This window comes from Diadema antillarum, unplaced genomic scaffold (assembly GCF_040938485.1).
Source record: "Diadema antillarum isolate AM-2024a unplaced genomic scaffold, OU_Dant_1.0 scf00000141, whole genome shotgun sequence".
Lineage (NCBI taxonomy): Eukaryota > Metazoa > Echinodermata > Echinoidea > Diadematoida > Diadematidae > Diadema > Diadema antillarum.
The window spans coordinates 1,174,284-1,196,358 of record NW_027271030.1 but is presented as its reverse complement, the minus strand read 5'-3'; the positions used below and the strand labels follow the sequence as shown (position 1 = coordinate 1,196,358).

The following is a 22,075-nucleotide window of genomic DNA, read 5'->3' as shown; positions in this document are numbered from 1 at the left end:
AGAGCATCTTTTACTTGTACATACTCATGCATGACTTAATTGATTAGACATTTTGGTATGAACACGTGCACCATCACGTAATACTGTCACTGCACTAACCCATCCCAGTCTAGCTGTGTTACAGCTGCAATAGGGATTACACTTCGTTAAGACTCAATACTATAGATTTGAGAGACACAGTAATATCACCACGCCAATAACGCATTTGTTTGCGACCTATTTATGTTAACAATGTATGGAATCATGTGAAAATTGACAAATCCAGGGATCTTATTTCCAGATTAGATTGAAGTTAATAGAGGGATCGTATAGTTTTGATTGAGACCTAACTTCAGGTTTCTAACATTTTTGGGTGAGATAATGAAAACCCCCCTATGAAATATAAAAGATCATGTAATTCCAAGAGGAATTCAATGTTTGTTCGATAAAAATGGGTTTTGAAACGGCTGAGATACCCAAAAGAGAGTAATCCTAATCCTAATCATAATCATAATAATGATAATAATAATAATAATAATAATAATAATAACAATAATAATAATGATAATAATAATAATAATAATAATAATAATAATAATAATAATAATAATAATAATAATAATAATAATAATAATAATTGCATTTATATGGCGCTTCAAACTGGCGTTTAGTGCACTGGTGCTATTCATATTAGTGTCCGGTCCTTCAGTTCACACTTCAGAACTAAAAGAAGAAAAAAAAAGTGTAGTATTGGAGTTGTATATTACATGCATAAAATAATATGATCTATACCGAGAAATGTGGCGAGCCTGGTAGACAGTACCTCCATAAATCCATTATGGGCTGCTATATACCATAATATAGAAAGTGCGTTGTATGTCTGGTGGGAGATTCGCGTATAAGTCGTAGTGCGGGTGTGACCTTTGTCATTGACTATAAAGGAACTATTATACTCATCATGGGTGTATGCAAGAGGGGGGGGGGGGGGTCGGGAGGGTCGTACGACCCCCCCCCCCCCCCCCCCCCAAAAAAAAAAAAAAATTCCAAAGGTCCACTTTTTGTAAAAGATATTTTTGTTTTTCGAGGGCTTTTTACCCTATATACAACAGGGGGAAAAAGTGACCAGGTGGTGTTCCAGCAAATTGTCAAAAACCTCGTAAATTTCGTAACTTAGTTTTAATATGCCATATCTTATTTCTAAGCCGCACTGCCATGCCGAAAAAGTCACTTTTGAATGCATCAAATGGCCCCATTTTAAGATATAAAATTCAAAAACTCCCTACCGTGGGAGGGGGACACCCCCCCCCCCCCTCCCCCCGCTCGGTCGTTCTGCTCCCTCGCAAAGGTAAAGGTCCAAAAAATTTTATTACACCCCCCCCCCCCAGAAAATATCCTGGATACACCCCTGCTCACACCATGCCCATATTCATTAGAGTGCTTAACGTAATTGTATGGCGTATATACCGAACTAACACGTAATAAGGAATTATCAAAGATCCCTTTGCAAATACTATAATAGGCTACAAGCTCATTGGGGTTCAGGGGATTATTCACAAACTTCAAAGATTGAAGAGATGATCCCCTTAAAGCTTTCGTAGCATGTGCTAAGGAGCGTGTGGTGCAGTGAATTCGTTCGATAATGGTGCTGAGTACTGGTAAAGATTTTAAAAGCGACAATGTTCCATGCCGGGATTTCTTTCCATGATACAAAGAATAGGCTAGTTCCGAGTTAAAGTCAAGGTTTAATGCCTACAGCATTGAGGATCCTACCACTAGTCTGCATATGTCCAAAAATGACCCCAAAACTTGTGAAACACAAAAGCAATGTGCCGATATTGGTGTTTGCAGTGTAGGCCTAGATGGTTCCAAACCCGAATCGATCGTGGCCCTAGAATGGAGATTAATAACACCACCAACCAAACTAACAAACAAAACAAAACACATAGAAGGGCTTTTTACACTTGCAAATTTTTGCTTAGTCCCGTACCAACGGTGGGGCTAAGGCCCCCCCCCCCCCCCTAAGGGGGGGGGGGGGGCCTTAGCCCCACCGTTGGTACCGGACTTTCCTTAGCCCACTTTCTGTTTACATTTGTTTTTGCGAAAGTGGGCTATTGTAGCCCCACCGATAATCCCGTACTATCTGGCCCTGGGTCAGAGAAAGTACGGGGTTAAGAAACACAAGTGTAAAAAGGGCTATACTTGCACCACGAAACATACAAAAGCGCACACACATTCGACACAAAATAATCATTAGAAGGTTACTTTGATAATACCCCCCCCCGTACCTTTTAACGTGTGAAAGTGGTGGGTCTTTCCCACACTTTCCATGCCGAGGGAGGGGGAGATTAAGTTCACAGATCTCATAGCAGGGGCGGATCCAGGAATTCTGAAAACCGGGGGGGGGGGGAGGGCGCAACTAGTACTTCTGGTGCCACTTCCGGGGTTCATTTCATTTTTTTTCTTTTATATTTCTTTTGTTTTAACGAAAAATGGGGGGGGGGGGTTGCGCCGGTTGCGCCCCCTCTGGATCCGCCACTGATATAGATACTATTTTTATAGGTATCATTTATCACCAAAAGTAGAGATATACTTATAGACACTAGGCCTTGGCCTACATACTGAACATGTATTTTCGTGTTCATATCTAGTGCAGCAGTATAAATAAGACAGTAGAAAACAAGTATACTGGATGTATTTTTTGGTTCCATGACATTATTTTGCTCCTTTGACATTTTCTCTTCCCATGAAATATAGGCCTATTATCACTCTTCGCCAAACATTAATTTCTATACCCACAAACACAACCCTAACCCTAATCCTAATCCTCACATCAGACTAAACCTAAAACCATATCACAACCGTAACCCTAAATCACTTTGAGAAAATTATAGGACCGGAGTCGCAGGAACGAAGAAAAAAAAAAAAAAAATGTCGTGTCACCGTATTTTTTAACGCACGTATCAGATCATCAGCGCAACAGTATCTGCGCGGATTGAGCTTAGACTAGGTAGTCGAAATGGAATTTCGCCATGGCTGATACCGAGGTACCTGGGAAATTTCCTGTAAAGCTGTTATTCTTTGCAAAAAGTCGGGAATTTGCAGGGGTTAAAGAAGATACAATCAAAGTGTCGCTTCATCTTTCCCATGAAGAGCTAATCACAGCGATCACCGATAAATTTCCACGGTAAAAGTAATGTTTCGCTTCTACATGATTGCTGGTCCCGTGTATTAGTTTTTGTGTTACCTATTTTACACGAGCTGAGAGGGTCACTTAAGTCCCGTGTGTGTGTTTGTGTGTGTGTGTGGCAAACTCATGAAGCTATACTAGGATGAACTAGAGCTGTGTGTCGTGAGGGGGTGTCATGTCATTCAGTGCATGTACAAAGAAGTGTCTCACCATCATACAATAAAACGTGAGTATGAGTGCTCAGTGAGTGTGAGTAAAAACAGTGACAGTGTCAATCCTCTTAGTCTTCTCTTAGTCTTACACAGTGGCAGATATATTAGAAGATCCAGCAGGAGGCTGCATTGCTCTGAGGATGGGTAAAGCAGCACCTTGATGAACAATGGTTATTGTTGGTTTGGCAGTGGTTACGACCAGGCATTTCCATAGTCTTATGGTTCTTGGGTAGAATGAATACTTGTGGGAGTCAATGGTGGACCTAGGAACTGTGTATTTGAGTAGTGATCTTGTCTTCCAATGTAGTTAGCTGGGGTGATATCACGTGGAAAGGACATGGCAACCAGGTGATGTTGGATTTTGTGAAGAAGTGTGCATTGTGCAAGAGAAGGCGGCGAGAGTGAAGGCAGTCCCATCCAAGTGCTGATACTAGGGCTGTGGAAGATGTTGTTTGGCTGTAATCACCTTGGACAAAACGGGTTGCAGACTTCTGCACTTGCTCGAGTGAGTTGATATTAACAACAGTATATGGATTCCACACTGTAGAGGCGAACTCTAGTTGTGGGCGGACTAGTGCAGTGTAGGCTCTGGCCTTCACTTCTTTAGAACATGGAGACAAGGTTCTGCGGATGAGTCCCAGGGTTTGGCTTGACTTGTGCCTGATGGTCTGACAGTGCTTGTTCCACCGAAGGTCAGCCGTAACTGTCACACCTAGGTACTTGAAGTCATTGACTCTGGGAACTACTTGATTGGAAAGTGTGTACCGGTACTGATAGATACTGGGAGTGCGTTCGTGAGTTATCAAGAGGATGCCACATTTCTTCACGTTGAAATTCATGAGCCAGTTATGCTAGGCATAATATTGAAATGCACATCAAATTGCAAATTATCCAGATTCTTGTCACACACTGTCGATGTCACTGAATAAAAATGCTATGATTAGACTTCCAATGGTACTGTCTGTAGATCTATTACTTTATAGACATGTTGTCATGGTTGTGAAGTATAATCTGGTGATTTGGGTTTTACCATAAGATTGTGATAGTAACAGAACTGAAATCAGCTATTAAGTTATTTGACCCCTTACCTTGACCCAGGTTTTATAGCCCCACAGTTAACATGTATTCACCATGAAGTGACAGTCATGCATGTTGAATTGAATTGAATGAAGTTTTCAAAGTTAAGGCAGTTGATGACAGTAGATAATTATCCTTTACTGTAAAACATGATATATTCGCGGCACGAAATTTTTGCGAACTGGAGCCGACGGCCTTTTTCGTGGCATGAAATTTTCGCCAATTGCCACTGGCATTCAATGCACATAGTGTAGACAAGAAATTTCGCGTGCATTTTAATTTCGCGAATCTTGGCGCTCGCGAAATTAGCGATATTAAAATGCACGCGAACATTCCTCGTTTTACAGTATTTTGCTTTCAGTCTTTAGTCCCAATAATGGCTATCCATAAAGAACTTTCCAGAAGATGATCCTTTATCTGGAAGTATTGTTTTGGTTTGTTTTGATTTGTTTTGTTTTGTTTTGTTTTGTTTTTGTTTTGTTTTTTTGTCTGCATGGTGATTGCATGAAATGTTAGATACCAAATTAACAGTACAATAACAGCTTCTGAATCGAAAATACAGTGTATTGTGACATTTCCATTTTGCAGATTGCTACCTATAAGAGACACACTAGTTTTGGCTGTAAATCAGGAGTACGTCTCAGACGAGGGTCAGCTGACGTTGTGTGAAGGTGATGAGGTAGCAGTCATCCCCCCTCTCTCTGGTGGATAAGAGACAGGAAGCCATTTCAGCTCCTACAAAGCTTCAGCATCCATCCAGGAAGTTGTATCACGTGAGTACAAGATACAGATACTGTGAAACTAGAAACTTGGGAGTGATTTATTTTTTTCCACACTAGGCCACTTTTGGTGAATTTCACTCATTTTGATTTCATGGCTTGAGATGTTCCTGTAATTATCTTAAAAACTCAAAATAAAAGTTGTTCTTTTATTTTCACGCTCAGAAGAGTGCAAATTGGTGGAAATGTCCATGCTTGAATAATCCGTACATTACAGTTCTTCTTAGAGGCTTTACAAATCCATCCCCCTGACTGTGCTTTGTTCACCAATTAGCATGCATGCAGTGTCAGAGTGCTTTCTTCGCCAACTGATACTGATCTGATGTCTGGAAAGTAATTGTTAATAAATAGAAATTACCTAATTCCTGTTTTGTCACCATGGCTTTCATGTGAGATTGAGGCACATTGAATGGGCTTTCTAAGTTTAAACCTTGGTCAAATTTGGATGCTGAAAGACAATGAAAAATCTTTGCAAGTTAAGCTTTAGAAGTGAATGGGTACATGAAGTCCTTCATACATACCTAGTATCTCTACATTTTAATCAGTTTTCTTCTTAGATTTCACCAGTTTTGCTGATTATGTTCTATTTGAAGGAGTCTGTTTGTTTGGTTTTTTTTTGTCTGTTTAGTAGGATCTGGAACAAGGCTAATAGATATGGCAGCCATGGATGTGATCCGACTGACACCAAACCAGCTGAGTGTGGATGAAGCTGTGCAAGTTGTCACTCACCCCTCTTGTGGAGCTGTCTCTGTGTTCTTAGGTGAGTATGACTGATTGCAATAATGCATGGCCATGTTTTGGTAGAAGACTTCACTTTTTTAAAATATACGTTGATATGTTTTGTACTTTGGATTTGTTGGCTCTCATTTTCATTTTTTGCCACATCTGATGTGTACAGGTTTGGGGCTCACTGCTTCTTCTCTCCCCCCCCCCCTCCCCCCACCCCCAACCCACCTTTCACTCATGCTGTTGCTATGTTACTCTTTTCTTATTCTTTACCCTTGTGCTGTTCCATATCTCATTTGATGTTGCCTCCCTATTCACTTTATGCTTCCCAGGTTGTCCCCTATGATCCTTGGGATCATGGATGGCCCACCTCTGCCTTTGTCTGCTCACTCTCTTGCTCTAATCCCCTTCCTTACCTCTTTGGCTCCCTGCCTTTGACTTCTAACCCAGCCCTTTTGTTTTCTTTGTTCCGTGTCACTAACCCTCCTCAGACCGCACATGTTGTGTATGCAGCCAATTACATGTGATTGCCTTCCCTGCCTGTTTGTCATTTGTCTCTGATGAAGATTCTGTTACGATCAAAATCTCAGGTCCCTACTGACTCCATAAAAAATAAAGAAATATATACATATATATTATATCAGATAATGAAATTTGAAGTGTGCAGAAAATAATCGGCATCCTAAAGTTTAATGACTTCTACCGTCAAGGCAATACCAATCTTCAAGCCAAATTTTCTTGGCTTTTTAGGTATTGTAGTAATGCAGGTATCAACCCAATTACAAAAGAACATGGTCATGTAGTCACAGAGGAGAGTCAATTTATAGTGTTTGAGCTCTCTTTTATATGTACACAGAGTTGTCAATAAAAAGGATTGTATTCAAGTAAGATTTGCAGTAATAATCAAGTCATATTGTTTGACAAAAGAATGTGTAGACTTTAGCCAATGTCAAGCTCTCTGTATGAAAGGTACTCTTGAGCTTTATCAGTAAATGCAGGAATTAACATCTTTTCAACTTTTCATGCATAGCCTTTTGTTGAACTTTTGCACACAAGAAGATTCTGAATTGTTATGGTTGTTGACATGATATGCATTTTTGTTCTATCAAGGAACAACCAGGGACAATTTTGAAGGGAAGACGGTTGTGCGGCTGGAGTATGAGGCCTATGAACCAATGGCAGAGAAGGAGCTCAGCAAGCTTTGTGCTGAGATGAGGCAGAAATGGGAATTGCACAAGATAGCAATCTTTCACCGATTAGGGTGAGTCATTGTTAGAAAATGAATACTATATGTCTGTTAGTCACCACTTGCTTGTTCACAAAATATATTGTAAATATCTACAATCTGGTGTCATATTCCATGAGGCTGAACAAGCACAGATTATTGCAACTGATTGACAAATTGCCCTACATCGACGTAAATAAGCACTGAATTGATCAGTGTTTTAGTAGTAGCCATGATAAAATGATCCTGAAGAAATTCATGAATTTGAATAACAAAGCAGTACCCGCTGCATGCTATAAGGATTAGAACCAACACTTGCTTTCGGGCGAAAGCTCGGTGGTCTAGTGGAGATGACGCCTGTTCGGTGATCAGGAGGTCGTAGGTTCGAATCCTGCTCGAGTATGTACGCCCATGATTTTTTATCATGGCTACTACTAAAACACTGATCAATTCAGTGCTTATTTACGTCGATGTAGGGCAATTTGTCAATCAGTTGCAATGAAAACATCTCGATGGAAGAAATTCATGAATTTGAAGCACAGATTATTCACAAACTTTAGAAGAAACGTAGAAGAAGAAATGCTCTTTCAGGAAATATAGAAAACTTAAGATTGACCAGGTTGACCCATTTCACCTATGTATTTAGAATCATGTAAAATAGGGGCGTGCGACTTTGTGTTGGTTTTATGATGGACGTTCACAGTTAGTCATGCAATATGACTGACATTGTCAATTCAAAAGGGGAAATAATGTTAAACTCCCTTGACCCACAGAAATCATGTTTGTTTGGTGGTTTCCAGGAAGTAGAAATTTTGCTGTACAAGATCTGATGAAGGATAGTATATGTAACAAGTATTTATAACACTGCCTAGCTATAAAAAAAAAGAAAAAAGAAGAAGAAGCCAAGAGTTTGCAGCACACTCTTGTTGTAACGAACATGGTTATAACAAAATTCTGGTTACAATGAAGTAAAAATTCAGCCTGCAACATTATCTGCTTTATGTTTTTTATTGTTGAGTTGTTCAGTTATATTGGGATTTCGATATGATGAAAGAAAACTGCTGGTCCAGATGATTTCGTGTTAACAGGAGTTTACTGTACTGTGCAAATTAGGGTTTCTAGTAAAGACATTTATGTCTTTTTCACGGTTTGTTTCAGACATGTTCCAGTGAAAGAAAGCAGTGTGATCATTGCTGTGTCGTCTGCTCACAGGAAAGAGTCCCTGGAAGCCGTCCAGTATTGCATTGACCAACTCAAGGCAGTCGTACCAATCTGGAAAAAGGTGAGAGCATTTGATGGGCTGGAGCCGTTATAGTTAAGGTTACAATTCATGTGTTATACAGGCTTTCTGTGGGTGGCACTATCACTTCCAGTTACTGTGATCAGAGTATGTTGGAGAGAGCTTCGAGTTCCATGACTTGGTAGAAAAGTACTGTATAAGAGATAACTATCGGTACATCTACTGCGATTGTTGTGCTGTAGAGGCTGACAAAGTTACAATATCATTCCTGGTCCATTATTACATGTACTGAGATTGATGTGCCATTGAAACTAATATTGTTACATAATTCCTGCTCCTTTGTTACTTGTGCTGTGATTGTTGTTCATTAGTCACTGATTAAAGTTACATAGAAAATGATCTAGTCTTTGGAATTGGCCTTATCACATAGAAGACATTGCCAAAATTCTGTTTGCATTTTCCTGAGTGCAGATGACAATTTAGATACACTGGATCTCTCAGCATGTGCTTGTTGAGAGGTTATGTGCGGGATCAGAGTTAAGGTTGGATGACGAAGATGTAGGAGTTGGACAGTCAAGGATGACCTCAGTTGCCTGCTGAACTCTGAAGATTAGAAGAGAGCTGGTCAATTCTACTGATACATTTACAATGCATGTATACCAATAGTAGAATTTTCATCTCTGTCTTGGTCAGAGAAGAGGCAAGAGTATTGCCCCTTAGATGCAAGTTGATCTGGCTGACTATTGTTCACACTGTCAGTCGGGTGTCCAAACAAAAATGTTATGATGATATCATAATGTGATGAGAAGAAACAGTTTTGTGGAATTTTCCCTATGAATGTTGCCATCTTCAAAGCTCACAAGTTTGGCTCTTGTATTTTTGTAACTGAGTGTAAAATCTGTGTAGCAAATCCAAGACAAATAAAGTGAGGTTATCTTTAATATCGTTAGGTTTGTGTGGTAAGAGTTTTTCCTCAAACACACTGCATGAATTTGCTATCTTGGATGCAAGGATGCTTAGCTATAAAACCATGTTTTTGTCATGTTAACTTATGAAGCCCTAACTTCAAACATGTTCCGAGGCCAGTGGGACTGGTGTCACTCCAGTTCTCTTTTGGCAACCTACATGGCTGTCAGTGCTTTTGTGGTGGCACTGGCTAGTGATAGAGCGCCATCTTGTGTTCATAGTACATATAGTATTTTGAACGATCATTCTCTGCTTGTTATGAGTGTATGATGCGGGGCCTAAGACTTGAGCATGCCTGTTTTGGTTGAATGGATTATCATGAGTGTAGACATCCATGTATACATATAATGAGAGGTAATGAGTTATTGTTTGTCATACTGTATACGCTATAATTTTCGCGTACATAAATTTTCGCGAATTGCCGCTGTCACACATTTTCGCGAGTGCTTAAATTCGCGATTGGGGGACCAGAGAAAATATGAGTGGCAAAGAAAGTGTGACTTTTCAACTTACTAGCAAATAAGAATGATACTAGTTATACACTGCATGAAAAAAACTTACCAAACTCTGCGAACTAGTAAGTTAGAATTCAACATTTTTGAAGTGGTTAAGTCCATCACGCTAGATTTCTGACGAGTGGTCCCCTTGCGATAATGGATTGGCTCTCTACAGTATTCGTAAGTAGACGTGGACGTGCTATATGTACGTAAAGAAGCTTAGCCAGTACAGTATATGGTCTGTTCGGTAAGCCATGACATGGTATACTACTAGTACTGAAATTTTCGTATCATCAAGGCAAGGGATTCATTTTGGAAGGTAATATTTTCGCGTGTTGTTAAATTCGCGAATAGCTCCCGACTCGCGAAATTCGCGAAAATAAAACCCCCGCGAAATATATAGCGTATACAGTATTGCTTTGACACACGGTATGAAACTGTAGTTTATTCAAATGTGAATGTTTCTTCTCCAAATTCAGATGCAATTCCTTCACACTCATGTACTGTCTGTTAACACCATCTGAATACACCGTCCCATGTACAATGTATTGCATTTTGCTGCTCCCACACTTTGCAGGAGATGTATGCTGGGGATGAGGGATGCTGGAAAGCCAACAAGGAATGTGCCTGGAGCAGCAAAAAGCCAGATATCAGCTGAAAGGGAAGAGGGATTCATATAATGCTCTCTTGCTGCAAACTTTTATCAGTTCAAGCCAAAAATGAATTTGAATCATTTTCCCAGATCAGTCCAAACTTAATATGTGACCGTGCATCACAAAACAAACAAAAAGTCGCGTGCACTGATTTTGTGTTAACACTGAAAAAGTTGAAATGGGTCAACCCAATCAATCTTGAGTTTTTCATATTTTCTGAAAAAGCAAGTCGTCTTCTACATTATACTAAAGTTTGTGATCATAAAACAAACAGGAACTTGTATTTCTAGCAGTTTTTCTTGAACACTTTTTGGTGGAATAGTGTGATTAGGTGTTTTTTCCTCGAGTCCTCTTTACATTTCTCAAAAACCCTGTCCATACGCTTCACTTTCAACTCCATTAACTTTAGAAAGGATGATGCTGCTGCATTGAAAGTTAGCATTTATCATTTACAGAATGTGTTAATAGAGCATGCATATTATCAGCTTAATCTGATAATCCCTTCATTGGAGTTCTGGTGGTTAACATCCTGTTTTTTTGTTCCATTCATCGCACAGCTAGCGCGGCTTGGTTAAGATTAAGCGCTTGAATAGACCCTGCACTTCAGAGCCTCTTTTCTGAGTTCACACTTTCCAGAGTGTGTGCTTTTTTTCCAATATTACGATAGGTTAGGAGAGTCCATTTGAATTAAGTTATACATCATTTTATTCAGAATCTGCTCTTAACTAAAAATCCATGTCTGGTGACTTTTTGTTTGTGATGCAGGGTCACATACATATATTGCTGATAACAGTACAGTTGTTGAAAAAAAAAATATATATATACAGAGTTATGGACTTGTCGACTGGAAAGCTGGTTTTTGCAATGATGAAATTGTATTTCTTTAAAGGAATGTAAGTCTGTTGTGTTTGACACAATAAAAGTGCTTAAGTTTGAGCCCCTTTGAATAAAGAGGACAAAGTAATACATCATTTATCAGAATACCGATACAGTATACGCCTGATATTTAGAAAGTCAAATTTTTCATGAATCAGGACTTGCCGACAATTTCACGAGTGGCTAAATTCGGGATTGTGGAGTGGTAACAGTACTGAATGGAGAAATGTGTGCTTGCACATATTTTCATGTCGGGATCAGAGTTAATATTTTCGTGTATTTTTTAATTCAAGAATAGCACCCGACTCACAAAATTTGTGAAAATAAAACCCTTGCAAAATATTCGGCATATGCAATACATGTACATATTAGCAGAGCCTGCCTCTGTTAGTTACATGCTATAGTATGGTTACACACTTTTGATTATGTATTGAATTTTTTTTTTTGGCATACTTGTGCTGTGTTATTAGTTTACATAATTCTTTAAGTCATATAAATGTAGAGTTATTTTTATCATCTCTCATGTTTTATCATGTCGTCGTTAATCACAGAGTGTCTTCCATTCAAGAACAGTGGACACTTTTTATTCATACTGGACGTGATAGTTGCAACATAATGAACTGTGCAATTTAAGAAATGTAGATATTATTTTGCCAAATGATATTGGAACAAGACACTGGCATCTGTGAAATGTTTGTTTCTGTAAAAATGTTGATCACATTATGTTCCATGATGATAATGATTCACACGAAAAAAAAAGGAAATGTAGTATGCCAAAAGACATATTGAATTTTAATAACTCTAACCTGCATATTATATAAATGTCTTGAAAGGTATCATTATCAAAATTTTGCCAGCATCAGACTAAGTTACCTAGCACTGTTCCATTCATTTACTTGTTTTACTTTTACTCTGTGTTTGATATGTTTTGTTTTTGTTTTCTTATGGGGTTGTTGATGTTGTTGTTTGTTTGTTCGTTTGTTTGGTTGGTTGGTTGTTTGTTTGTTTGTTTGTTTTTTATGGGAGGGGATCTCCGTGATAGTGCAAATAAAAAGACCATAGACACATATGCACGTATGCCTCTTGTAAATAGATGCACTGACTCACGTCTTCCAAAATTCATTGGCTCTCCATATAAACAAGCTTTTAATCAACATGATCTTCTGTTTTCTTCTTCTTGTTCTTCTTTTGAAAATGTGGCAGTATTGATATCCTGATAATTCTGTATAAAGAGATGTGATCATAAGAATCATCAGATATAAGAAATAACTCTTTCTTAGGTCCCCATAAAGTACATGTTTTCTGTATCTCCAAATTTGTTTATAGATTGTGTTATATGACACAACAGACTCTGATATGAAAAATACAATTTCCAGGTCTCAAAAGATCTCAATTTATTCGAGTTTGCCTGATTTCCCGTACAGTGGACTCCGGTTATAACGCAGTCCCCGGTACCAGCAGTTTTCTTTTGTTATATCAAAATTTCGTTATAACCAAACAGTAAAGTATACAAAGAGATTACATGATGATATTTGGACCTGAATTTTTACTTCGTTTCGTTCTGACTGTGTTCATAAAAACAGGAATACTCTGTACTATTATACCATACGACTCGCTATATCTCTTTTTATGTGAGGATTATTGTTTGTTTGTTTGTTTGTTTGTTTCATCATTCTCTGTGCGTATTATTAAGCAAGAGTAACTTAGGTGGTGCGTATGACCGAGAGTATTAATTTTGAAGTTGAATACTGCATTGGCACTTTTATAGGGGGAAAGTAACACCAAATCACCATTCCCGCTTTTCTTCCCATCGGGAAAACAAAACAAAAAGTAAAGCATGAAAAGTTCTTTGTAATATTGCACAATGCCCCCTACGATGCATTAGCGATGTCTGCAGATGCGTTGACATTAGATGAGACCGATATTTTATTTTCAAGCATATTGGCTGTTTGATAGCAGGAGCTTTTGTTACCATTTTCCTCAATTCATGACAGTCTAACCTTGTGTTGCAGATATTATTTTTCACAATCTCGGCTTTACACCAACATTATTATGTGTGAGTGAGTGTGTGTGTGTTTGTGTGTGTGTCTGTATCAAAAAAAAAAATCTCTCTATGTCTGTTTGTTTGTGTTTAAATGTTTTGTGCTGTTTAAAATTTATACAAAAGTAGACGAACAAATATTCGTCTTGCACTGTGTGCGAGTGTCATAATACAGTGTAGCTCAAGATATGCGTGCATGAAATGTTCTTCTGTATGTTGAAAAGAAAAATGCATGCGCAATTGCAAGTCACTATTGATTGTCATCCGAAATTATTCATGGTTATTATCTAAAACTAATGAATTCAAATGTAGGATAACTAATTAGAAGATTATATCGCTCGTTAATCACCGCAAGCTTCATTTCATATCAAGGCGGCTCGTCCCTTCTCTTTGTGGCTACTGTTTGTAAACTGTATACAGTCAAGATGGACCTGGAAAGCGGGTGATTCTAATCTCATATGATAGTCTGGTAGGAATGGGGGGTCCCCATGCACCCCCCGAACACATTTTTTTAACTTACTTTTTTGTAACCCTTAGGGTGTCTAGTTAATGAATTTTTTTGTTCCCAAGAAAAAATCGTGTCCCATGGGGGTCATTGGCGGCCATCTTGGCAGCCATCTTGGATTTTCAGGGAAAATCATTATCTTTCATAACTTTTGAACTACACAGCATAAAATCATAAATAAAGCATTTCTGCAGGGTAAACATGACACGAGGAATCGATTGCAATGGTTATTTACATGATTAAAGCAAGTCTGAAACATGAAAAGCCTAAAAACATGCAAATTTCGGTGTCATTTTCACCGAAAACTACCCAAATAGTTTAACTTTTAAATTACACAACATACAGGGACAAATAAAACAGTAATTTAGAGTTAATACGGCATGAGGAATCGTTTGAGAGAGTTATTTACATGATTAAAGCAAGTTACATACAAGAAAAGTCCAAACATGCGAGGAAAACCAGTGTCGTTTACTCTAGAAATATTCCCAAGTAGTCTATATACATATATACATGACAATCTCATACCTCCTAAGAGTAAACTTACCTCTTTTTCTTAACAGTCTGGTAGGAAAGGGGGGGGGGGGGTCCCGTGCACCCTCCTTTTTGTATCCCTTAGGGTGTCTATTTGATTCTTTTTGTCTCCAAGTGAAAATCGTGTCACATGGGGGTCATTGGCAGCCATCTTGGATTTGCGAGGAAAATCATTAGTTTCTATAACTTTTGAACTTTCCAACATACGAGGAAAAATAAAACTTTTTTTTCAGGGTAAATGTGACATGAGGAATCGATTGAGATGGTTATTTACATGATTAAAAAATGCTTGATACAAGAAAAGTCCAAAATATGAAAAATTCTGTATCGGTTACACTGAAAAGTACCCAAATAGTTCAACTTTTGAACTATACACAACATACAGGGACAAATAAAACATTTCTTCAGACGAAACACATTATGAGGAATCAATTGAGATTGTCATTTACATGATGAAAGCAAATTTGATACAAGAAATGTCCCAAAAATGAAAAATTAAGTGCTCTTACTCTGGAAATGGCCCAAATATTTCATGCTACATACATGACAAATTGCATACCTCACAAAAGTGACTAACAACTCTGTCTTTAGATCATTGCCCAAATAGGCCTTTTTTGTTTTGTATCAAAAACATTAAATAGAATCTGAAGAGAAAATTAATTTCAAGCATTGTCACCCCTCACTTGGTGAAATAGAATAAGAATGTAAGCACTGTGGTAATTCATATGCAAATACCCTTAAAAAGAGGTGACACATGATAATAATGTTGATCACAACACTTAAAAGTGACTAATGGACAAAGATAAAACTTGAACTGAAATTTAACACTCTTTGTGCGCGTTCAATTTCGTTTCATTTTATATTTAAAACGAGTTTGAGTTGGGATATATTCAAGGAAACAATCACTGTGTCAATATGTCGAGCCGATTTCAAAAATTTAGATGCCAAAATGGTTTCATTTATTCTCAGGTTAAAAAAGCAGTTCATTCAAATGTATTCGTTTAAAGTTTATTGTCCGAAAAACAAAAAGAGAAACATTTCATTTGACAGCCGGAAATCTAGCCTGTGAATAGGGACTGTATATCAATGTGGATTGCTGCTACTTTGATTTAGAAATATTTGCATATGAATCGCTTTTGTGCTTACATCCTGTATGCATTCAATTCAAGTTCACATTGATTGGAATTAAGTTTGCTTTCGAATTCTTTTAAAAGTTGTCTGACACAAGACGCAATATTCAAGCTATTATCAAAAGACCTAATGATATTTTGAAAAGGTTAGCCACATACCGATTAGTGATTGGCTGAACACAGTCACGTGATGGAAGTGCATTCGTTATGTTCGCCCATGGGATGGGCGAACATTTTTGTAATGTTCTCCCATGGGAAAACATTTCCACGTGACAAATGACAGAATTAAGGCCTAGGACCGCACCGCACTTATAACCTCCCTCAATAGCATTTCAAACCCTTCGGGTGGAACATTGGGTATGTTCCCTCCGCCGCCAGTCATCATCTATATAGTTTAACATCTGTGACATGTGTATAATCAAATGCTTTTCATGAAGTATGGAATTAACGTATATTGAAAAAATATAAAGTAACACAATATGACTTCACTTTTCTTAAAAAGTATTCTGAATGCTCATCCTGTGTAACTGTACAAACCACAGAAGCGGTTATGCGATATATCAGGTTTTCATTTCACACTTCTTTAATTTCTATACCGGTAGTCATCATCAAAACGATCATTGTAATCAATGTCTGGGTCCTCTTCTTCATCCTCCTTCATTTCCTCAGTAATTTTCTGAAGCAAGTCAATGAGGGAAGTCGGAAAGATAGGGCCACTTGACCACACTGGCTCCATCATAACAAAGGCTATCTTCTGCCATCCTTGTCCAGAATCAAAGGAGTCATATACAGAGCACCAGAAGATTGGTTGGTCAGCTCCCTTTAAGATGACAAGGCGATGGGTCACACATTTAATGTGTGGGATAAGGTTGTCTCTGCAAGGTGTATATGAGCATGAAGAAATCCACATTGGAGTTTGTCGTCATTATTTTGTTCGCCCTCTCCCATCATCTGCTTTGGATGATGCTGCTGTAAATAGACTTCTCCACCTCTTATGGTCATACATTAGGCATGTGAATGCTCCAATGTCTTCTGTCACCTCTTATTGGCTCTACAGACCACCCATCTCCAAGGTTTAAGTGGGGAACAAAAAACATTGGCACATTTTAAAGTCATGTTGTAGAATTTCAGCAGTGTTCATTATAATGTAATATTGAACAATTTACCACATTTCAGTAAAATATTGCAGAGATTATAATGTCATACTACTCTCTCCTGAATGCTGTATGGTACATGGGGTGGCTTTGTAGATTCTTTAGGGGTCCGACTTTTCCCCTACTCTTGAAGGCACTTGTTACATCTTCCCCTGTAAACACATGTCGTCCAAGTATTGTGGTACAGTAGCCAGCTCCCTTTGATTCTGTATGCCAGTTCAACGACATTCACAATCTGGCAATGCTCGACAGTCCATTTATCAAGGAGGATAGTGAGGGTGACGGAGTAAGCATGGTGTAAGAAGATCAAGAAAATGTCTGTGTCTGGTGTCCTTACCACAGCTGCTTTGTACCCAAGCTTAATAGTGGAATACTCGAGGTAGAGCGCTACCCTGGTGTCCTTCTCCTGATTAGACGGCAGCTCATGGATAGAGCTTATTGTCTCCTGGGATGAATAATTAGGTGAACAAAAAGAATGTAACAGGAATCACATAAGCTTCAGAGAATGTGATTTCTGTTACATTCCTTTTGTTTACACAATGTTCCAAGAGACAATGGCGCGATATCCATGAGTGACTGTCTAACCAGTATAAGGAGACGGACACCAGGGTCGTGTTCTACCTCAAGTGCGTTGCTAAGCTTGGGTACAAGAGTAGTATATACATGTACCCGTTCGCACCCCGTGGAGCAGTGGAGCTGTGGAGCGGTGGAGCTCCACAGCTAATGAATATTAATGAGCTCATGAATAGTAATGATCATGAATATGTATGAATATGTATTTATGTAAATGTACATGCATTATGTATGAGTGTGAGATATAATAGTCTGTGAATGGGAGTGGCAATAGCAATAGTGAAGAATTGTGGAGCAGTGGAGCTCTCTGACCTAGCATATCATATTAGTGAGCTTAACCATTATGGATTATGATATGATTTATGATAAAAAGATGGATTATGATATGAATTATGATAAATCGATGAATTATGATAATAGATATGAATTATGGATATTTGCATAACAATAGAAATTGGAAAGAACAAAAGAATGTATGAAATATGAAAAATGAAAGATGAATATTCATGAGATATGAATTATAAATATGAACGATGACGAAATGACGAAATGACGAAATGACGAAATGACGAAATGACGAAATGACGAAGACGTCATATTATACATATATCCACCACTTCGACGTTTCGTCGATTCGTCATTTTGTCATTTCGTCATTTCGTCATTTCGTTCATATTTATAATTCATATCTCATGAATATTCATCTTTCATTTTTCATATTTCATACATTCTTTTGTTCTTTCCAATTTCTATTGTTATGCAAATATCCATAATTCATATCTATTATCATAATTCATCGATTTATCATAATTCATATCATAATCCATCTTTTTATCATAAATCATATCATAATCCATAATGGTTAAGCTCACTAATATGATATGCTAGGTCAGAGAGCTCCACTGCTCCACAATTCACTATTGCTATTGCCACTCCCATTCACAGACTATCTCACACTCATACATAATGCATGTACATTTACATAAATACATATTCATACATATTCATGATCATTACTATTCATGAGCTCATTAATATTCATTAGCTGTGGAGCTCCACCGCTCCACAGCTCCACTGCTCCACGGGGTGCGAACGGGTACATGTATATACTACTTACAAGGTAGCTTTGGTGAGGAATCCAGACACACATTTTCTTGATCCCCTTGGTCCATGCTTAATCCATTCTACAATGTAGTATCTTTCTTAATAAACGGACTGTCACGTATTGCCAGGTTGTCAATGTCAATTAACTTGCATTTATATAGAATCAACGGGAGCTCATATACTGTATACCAAAATACCTGGACTGTTTGTGTTTACCGGGGAAGATGTAACAATTAAAGTGCCTTAATGGGTTGGGAAAAGTTGAACCCCTAAAGAATCTACAAAAGCCACCCCATATACCACATAGCATTCAGGTGAGAGTTGTTTGATATCATGATTTCAGAAGTATTTTACTGAAATCCAATAAGTTGCTCAGTATTATATCAGAATAAACACTACTAAAATCTAAGAATATGACTTTACAATATGCCAAGTTGAGTGTTTTTCCTCACAAATCTTGGTGATGGGTGGTCTGTGGAGCCAGAGGTGACAGATGACATTGAAACATTCACATGCCTAAAATGTATAGCGAGGCCCGGGAGAAGTCTATTATAATGGCGTTCGCAGCATCATGCTGAAACAGATGATGGGAGAGGGCGAGCAACTGATGACCAAATCCAAGGTGGATTTCTCCTTGCTCCCACCTGGCAGAGGAAACCTTATGTCACAGTTTCAATGTGTGAACCATGGGTACACCTTGCCATCTTCAAGCGATCTGACTAGCCAATCTTCTGGTGCGCTACCTCTTTAATCCTGGACAAAGGTAGCATAAGACAGCCTTCGGTATCATGGATCCGGTGTGGTCAAGTGGCCCTATCCTTCCCACTTCCCTCATTGACTTGCTTCAGAAAGTTACTCCGTAGACGGAGAAGGATGAAGAGGAGGAGCCAGACATTGATTACAATGATCGTTTTGATGATGACTGGAAATTACCAGAAGTGTAAAACCAAAAGCTATAACATATTATCGCTTACCGAATCTGTGGTTTGTATAATTGCATAGGATGAGAATTTAGAATATGTTAGACAAATTAAAGTCAGAGAGAGAGAGAGAGAGAGAGTGGATTTCTGACTGTCAAGTGATTTTAATGTTTATTTTCAGACAGGAAGGTTTTTAAACAAATACGTTTGAATGAACCATTTTTAACTTAATCTTACATAAGTTTTAATGATAACAATCTGACACCTAAATTGGTGAAACCGACAGAGCATTTTGGTACAGTGAGTTCCTTTATGAAAATACACTTACTCAAACTCTTCAAATACAAAATTATATGAAATAGAAGATGCACACAAAAAGTGTTCAATTACATTTCAGCTTTGAATTTTGTCGATTAGTCACTTTCACATGTTGTGATCAAAATTTGTATGTTCACTTCTTTCGATCTGCTTTTTTAGGGGTATCTGCATATGAATTGCCATCGTGCTTATATTTTTCATTTGATTTCAACAAGTGAGGCGTCAAAATGCTTGGAGTTGCATGTTGCATATTTTTTTTTAATATACAAAACACCATATTTGAGCTATGATCTAAAGACAAAGTGCCAAGTCACTTTTGCGAAGTAGTTTGTCATGTATGTATACGGAGTTTGGGTACTCTACGGTGTAAATGACATCAAATTTTTCGTATTTTGGACTTTTTGTATCAAACTTGCTTTAATCATATAAATAACCATCTCAATCGATTCCTCATGACACAGTTACCCTGAAGGAAATGTTATATTTATCCCTGTATGTTGTGAAATTCAAAAGTTACAGAATTTACTGATTTTCCTCTCAAATCAAAAATGGCAGCCAATGACTCCCCCCGCCCCCGCCCCGCCCCCCGACACGATTTTTACTTGGAAACGAAAAAAAAAAAAATCATCAAATAGACACCATAAGGCATACAAAAATTCAGGGTGCATGAGGATCCCCCATTCCTACAAGACTATTAAGACTTTAGTGGTTAGTCAATCATATGAGGTATATAATTGTCATGTATGTATATGGACTATTTGGGCAGAGCAAACAACACTGGTTTTTTTTTTATTCGCATGTTTGGATTTTTCATGTATCATAATTGTTTTACTCATGTAAATAACAATGTCAATCGATTCCTCATGCCAAATTTACCCTGGATAAATTATTCATTTGTCCTTGTATGTTGGAAAGTTCAAAAGTTATAGAAATTATTGATTTTCCTCGCAAATCCAAGATGGCTGCCAATGACCCCGATGTGGCACGATTTTCACTTGGATACAAAAAGAACAAAATAGACACCCTAAGGGATACAAAATGGAGGGTGCATGGGACCCCCCACCCCCCATTCCTACAAGACTGTTAAGAAAAAGAGGTTAGTTTACTCTTAGGAGATATGAGATTGTCATGTATATAAACCTTGGGAATATTTCTAGAGTAAACGACACTGGTTTTCCTCACATGTTTGGACTTTTCTTGTATGTAACTTGCTTTAATCATGTAAATAACTCTCTCAAAAGATTCCTCATGCCATATTAACTCTGAATTACTGTTTTATTTGTCCCTGTATGTTGTGTAATTCAAAAGTTAAACTATTTAGGTATTTTTCGGTGAAAATGACACCGAAATTTGCATATTTTTAGGCTTTTCTTGTTTTAGACTTGCTTTAATCACGTAAATAACCATTGCAATCGAATCCTCGTGTCACGTTCACCCTGAAGAAATGCTTTCTTTATAATTTTATACTGTGTAGTTCAAAAGTTATGAAAGATAATGATTTTCCCTGAAAATCCAAGATGGCTGCCAAGATGGCCGCCAATGACCCCCATGGGACACGATTTTTTCTTGGGAACAAAAAAAATCATTAACTAGACACCCTAAGGGTTACAAAAAAGTAAGTTAAAAAAATGTGTTCGGGGGGTGCATGGGAACCCCCCATTCCTACCAGACTATGATGACATGCATGTACATGTATCTAACTTCACTCAATCAGGTCACTGGAGATAAAATCAACTGAAAACTTGCCGTTGAACATATTAACCTTACAGTTGTTACAGATATTATAGCAGCTATAGGAATTTACATGAACAGGATTAAGATCTATAATATTGTGGTGTGTGTCAACCATGAGCGAGAGAGAATTCATGAGATGCAAAGTCAATACACATCAATATGTACACAGGATGCAGTGCAACCTCACCTTTCAGTTTTAAAATGGCCTAGATTAGGTTTCCAATATGAAAGGCTTTCCGCTCCCATCTCAACTGAATTGTACTAGTGGTAGTAATAGTAGTATGTAGTAGTAGTAGTAGCAGCAGCAGCAGCAGTTGTATTCATTTTCGTATAAAACAGTGTTGTTCATATTCAGCTTTGTCAACGTGATGGTGCTAGTCTTCCATGGGGTGCATAGGTGATACATACTACATGTATTACTAGCACAAAATCAAATCAAAGCATAGAGTAAATCAAGCGAAGCAAAAACAACAGGGAACAGGTTATGAATTGTAGACTTTTTGTACAATCCAACGCTCAGTTTCATATACATATATATATATATATATACAGGGCTCGACACTAACGGTGGCCCGGTGGCCCGGGGCCACCAAAAATGAAAGTCGGGCCACCAAATTTCCAAAAAGGGCAAATTTGGTGGCCCGAAAT

At 38.0% G+C, this 22,075-nt stretch overlaps 1 protein-coding gene across 2 annotated transcripts; it reads left to right on the top strand.

The window, feature by feature from the left end:
- The first annotated feature begins 3,018 nt into the window (after positions 1 to 3,018).
- Positions 3,019 to 11,820, top strand: LOC139721325 (molybdopterin synthase catalytic subunit-like). Of its 2 annotated transcripts, none has more exons than XM_071632645.1 (6): positions 3,019 to 3,163; positions 5,044 to 5,228; positions 5,866 to 5,994; positions 7,071 to 7,221; positions 8,344 to 8,467; positions 10,466 to 11,820. In XM_071632645.1, the coding sequence occupies exons 3-6, from the start codon at positions 5,889 to 5,891 to the stop codon at positions 10,544 to 10,546; spliced, it is 462 nt and encodes a 153-aa protein (XP_071488746.1). In that variant the 5' UTR covers positions 3,019 to 3,163; positions 5,044 to 5,228; positions 5,866 to 5,888; the 3' UTR covers positions 10,547 to 11,820. The 2 variants fall into 2 exon arrangements, with proteins under 2 accessions (XP_071488746.1, XP_071488744.1); XM_071632643.1 differs by having other exon boundaries at positions 5,863 to 5,994.
- Positions 11,821 to 22,075: the final 10,255 nt, after the last annotated feature.

Excerpts from the sequence above, each read along its gene's own strand:
- LOC139721325 (XM_071632645.1), top strand. The coding sequence starts at position 5,889 with ATGGCAGCCATGGATGTGATCCGACTGACACCAAACCAGCTGAGTGTG. Across the intron at positions 5,995-7,070 it reads AGCTGTCTCTGTGTTCTTAG|GAACAACCAGGGACAATTTT; the intron begins GTGAGTATGACT and ends TGTTCTATCAAG. Across the intron at positions 7,222-8,343 it reads GCAATCTTTCACCGATTAGG|ACATGTTCCAGTGAAAGAAA; the intron begins GTGAGTCATTGT and ends GGTTTGTTTCAG.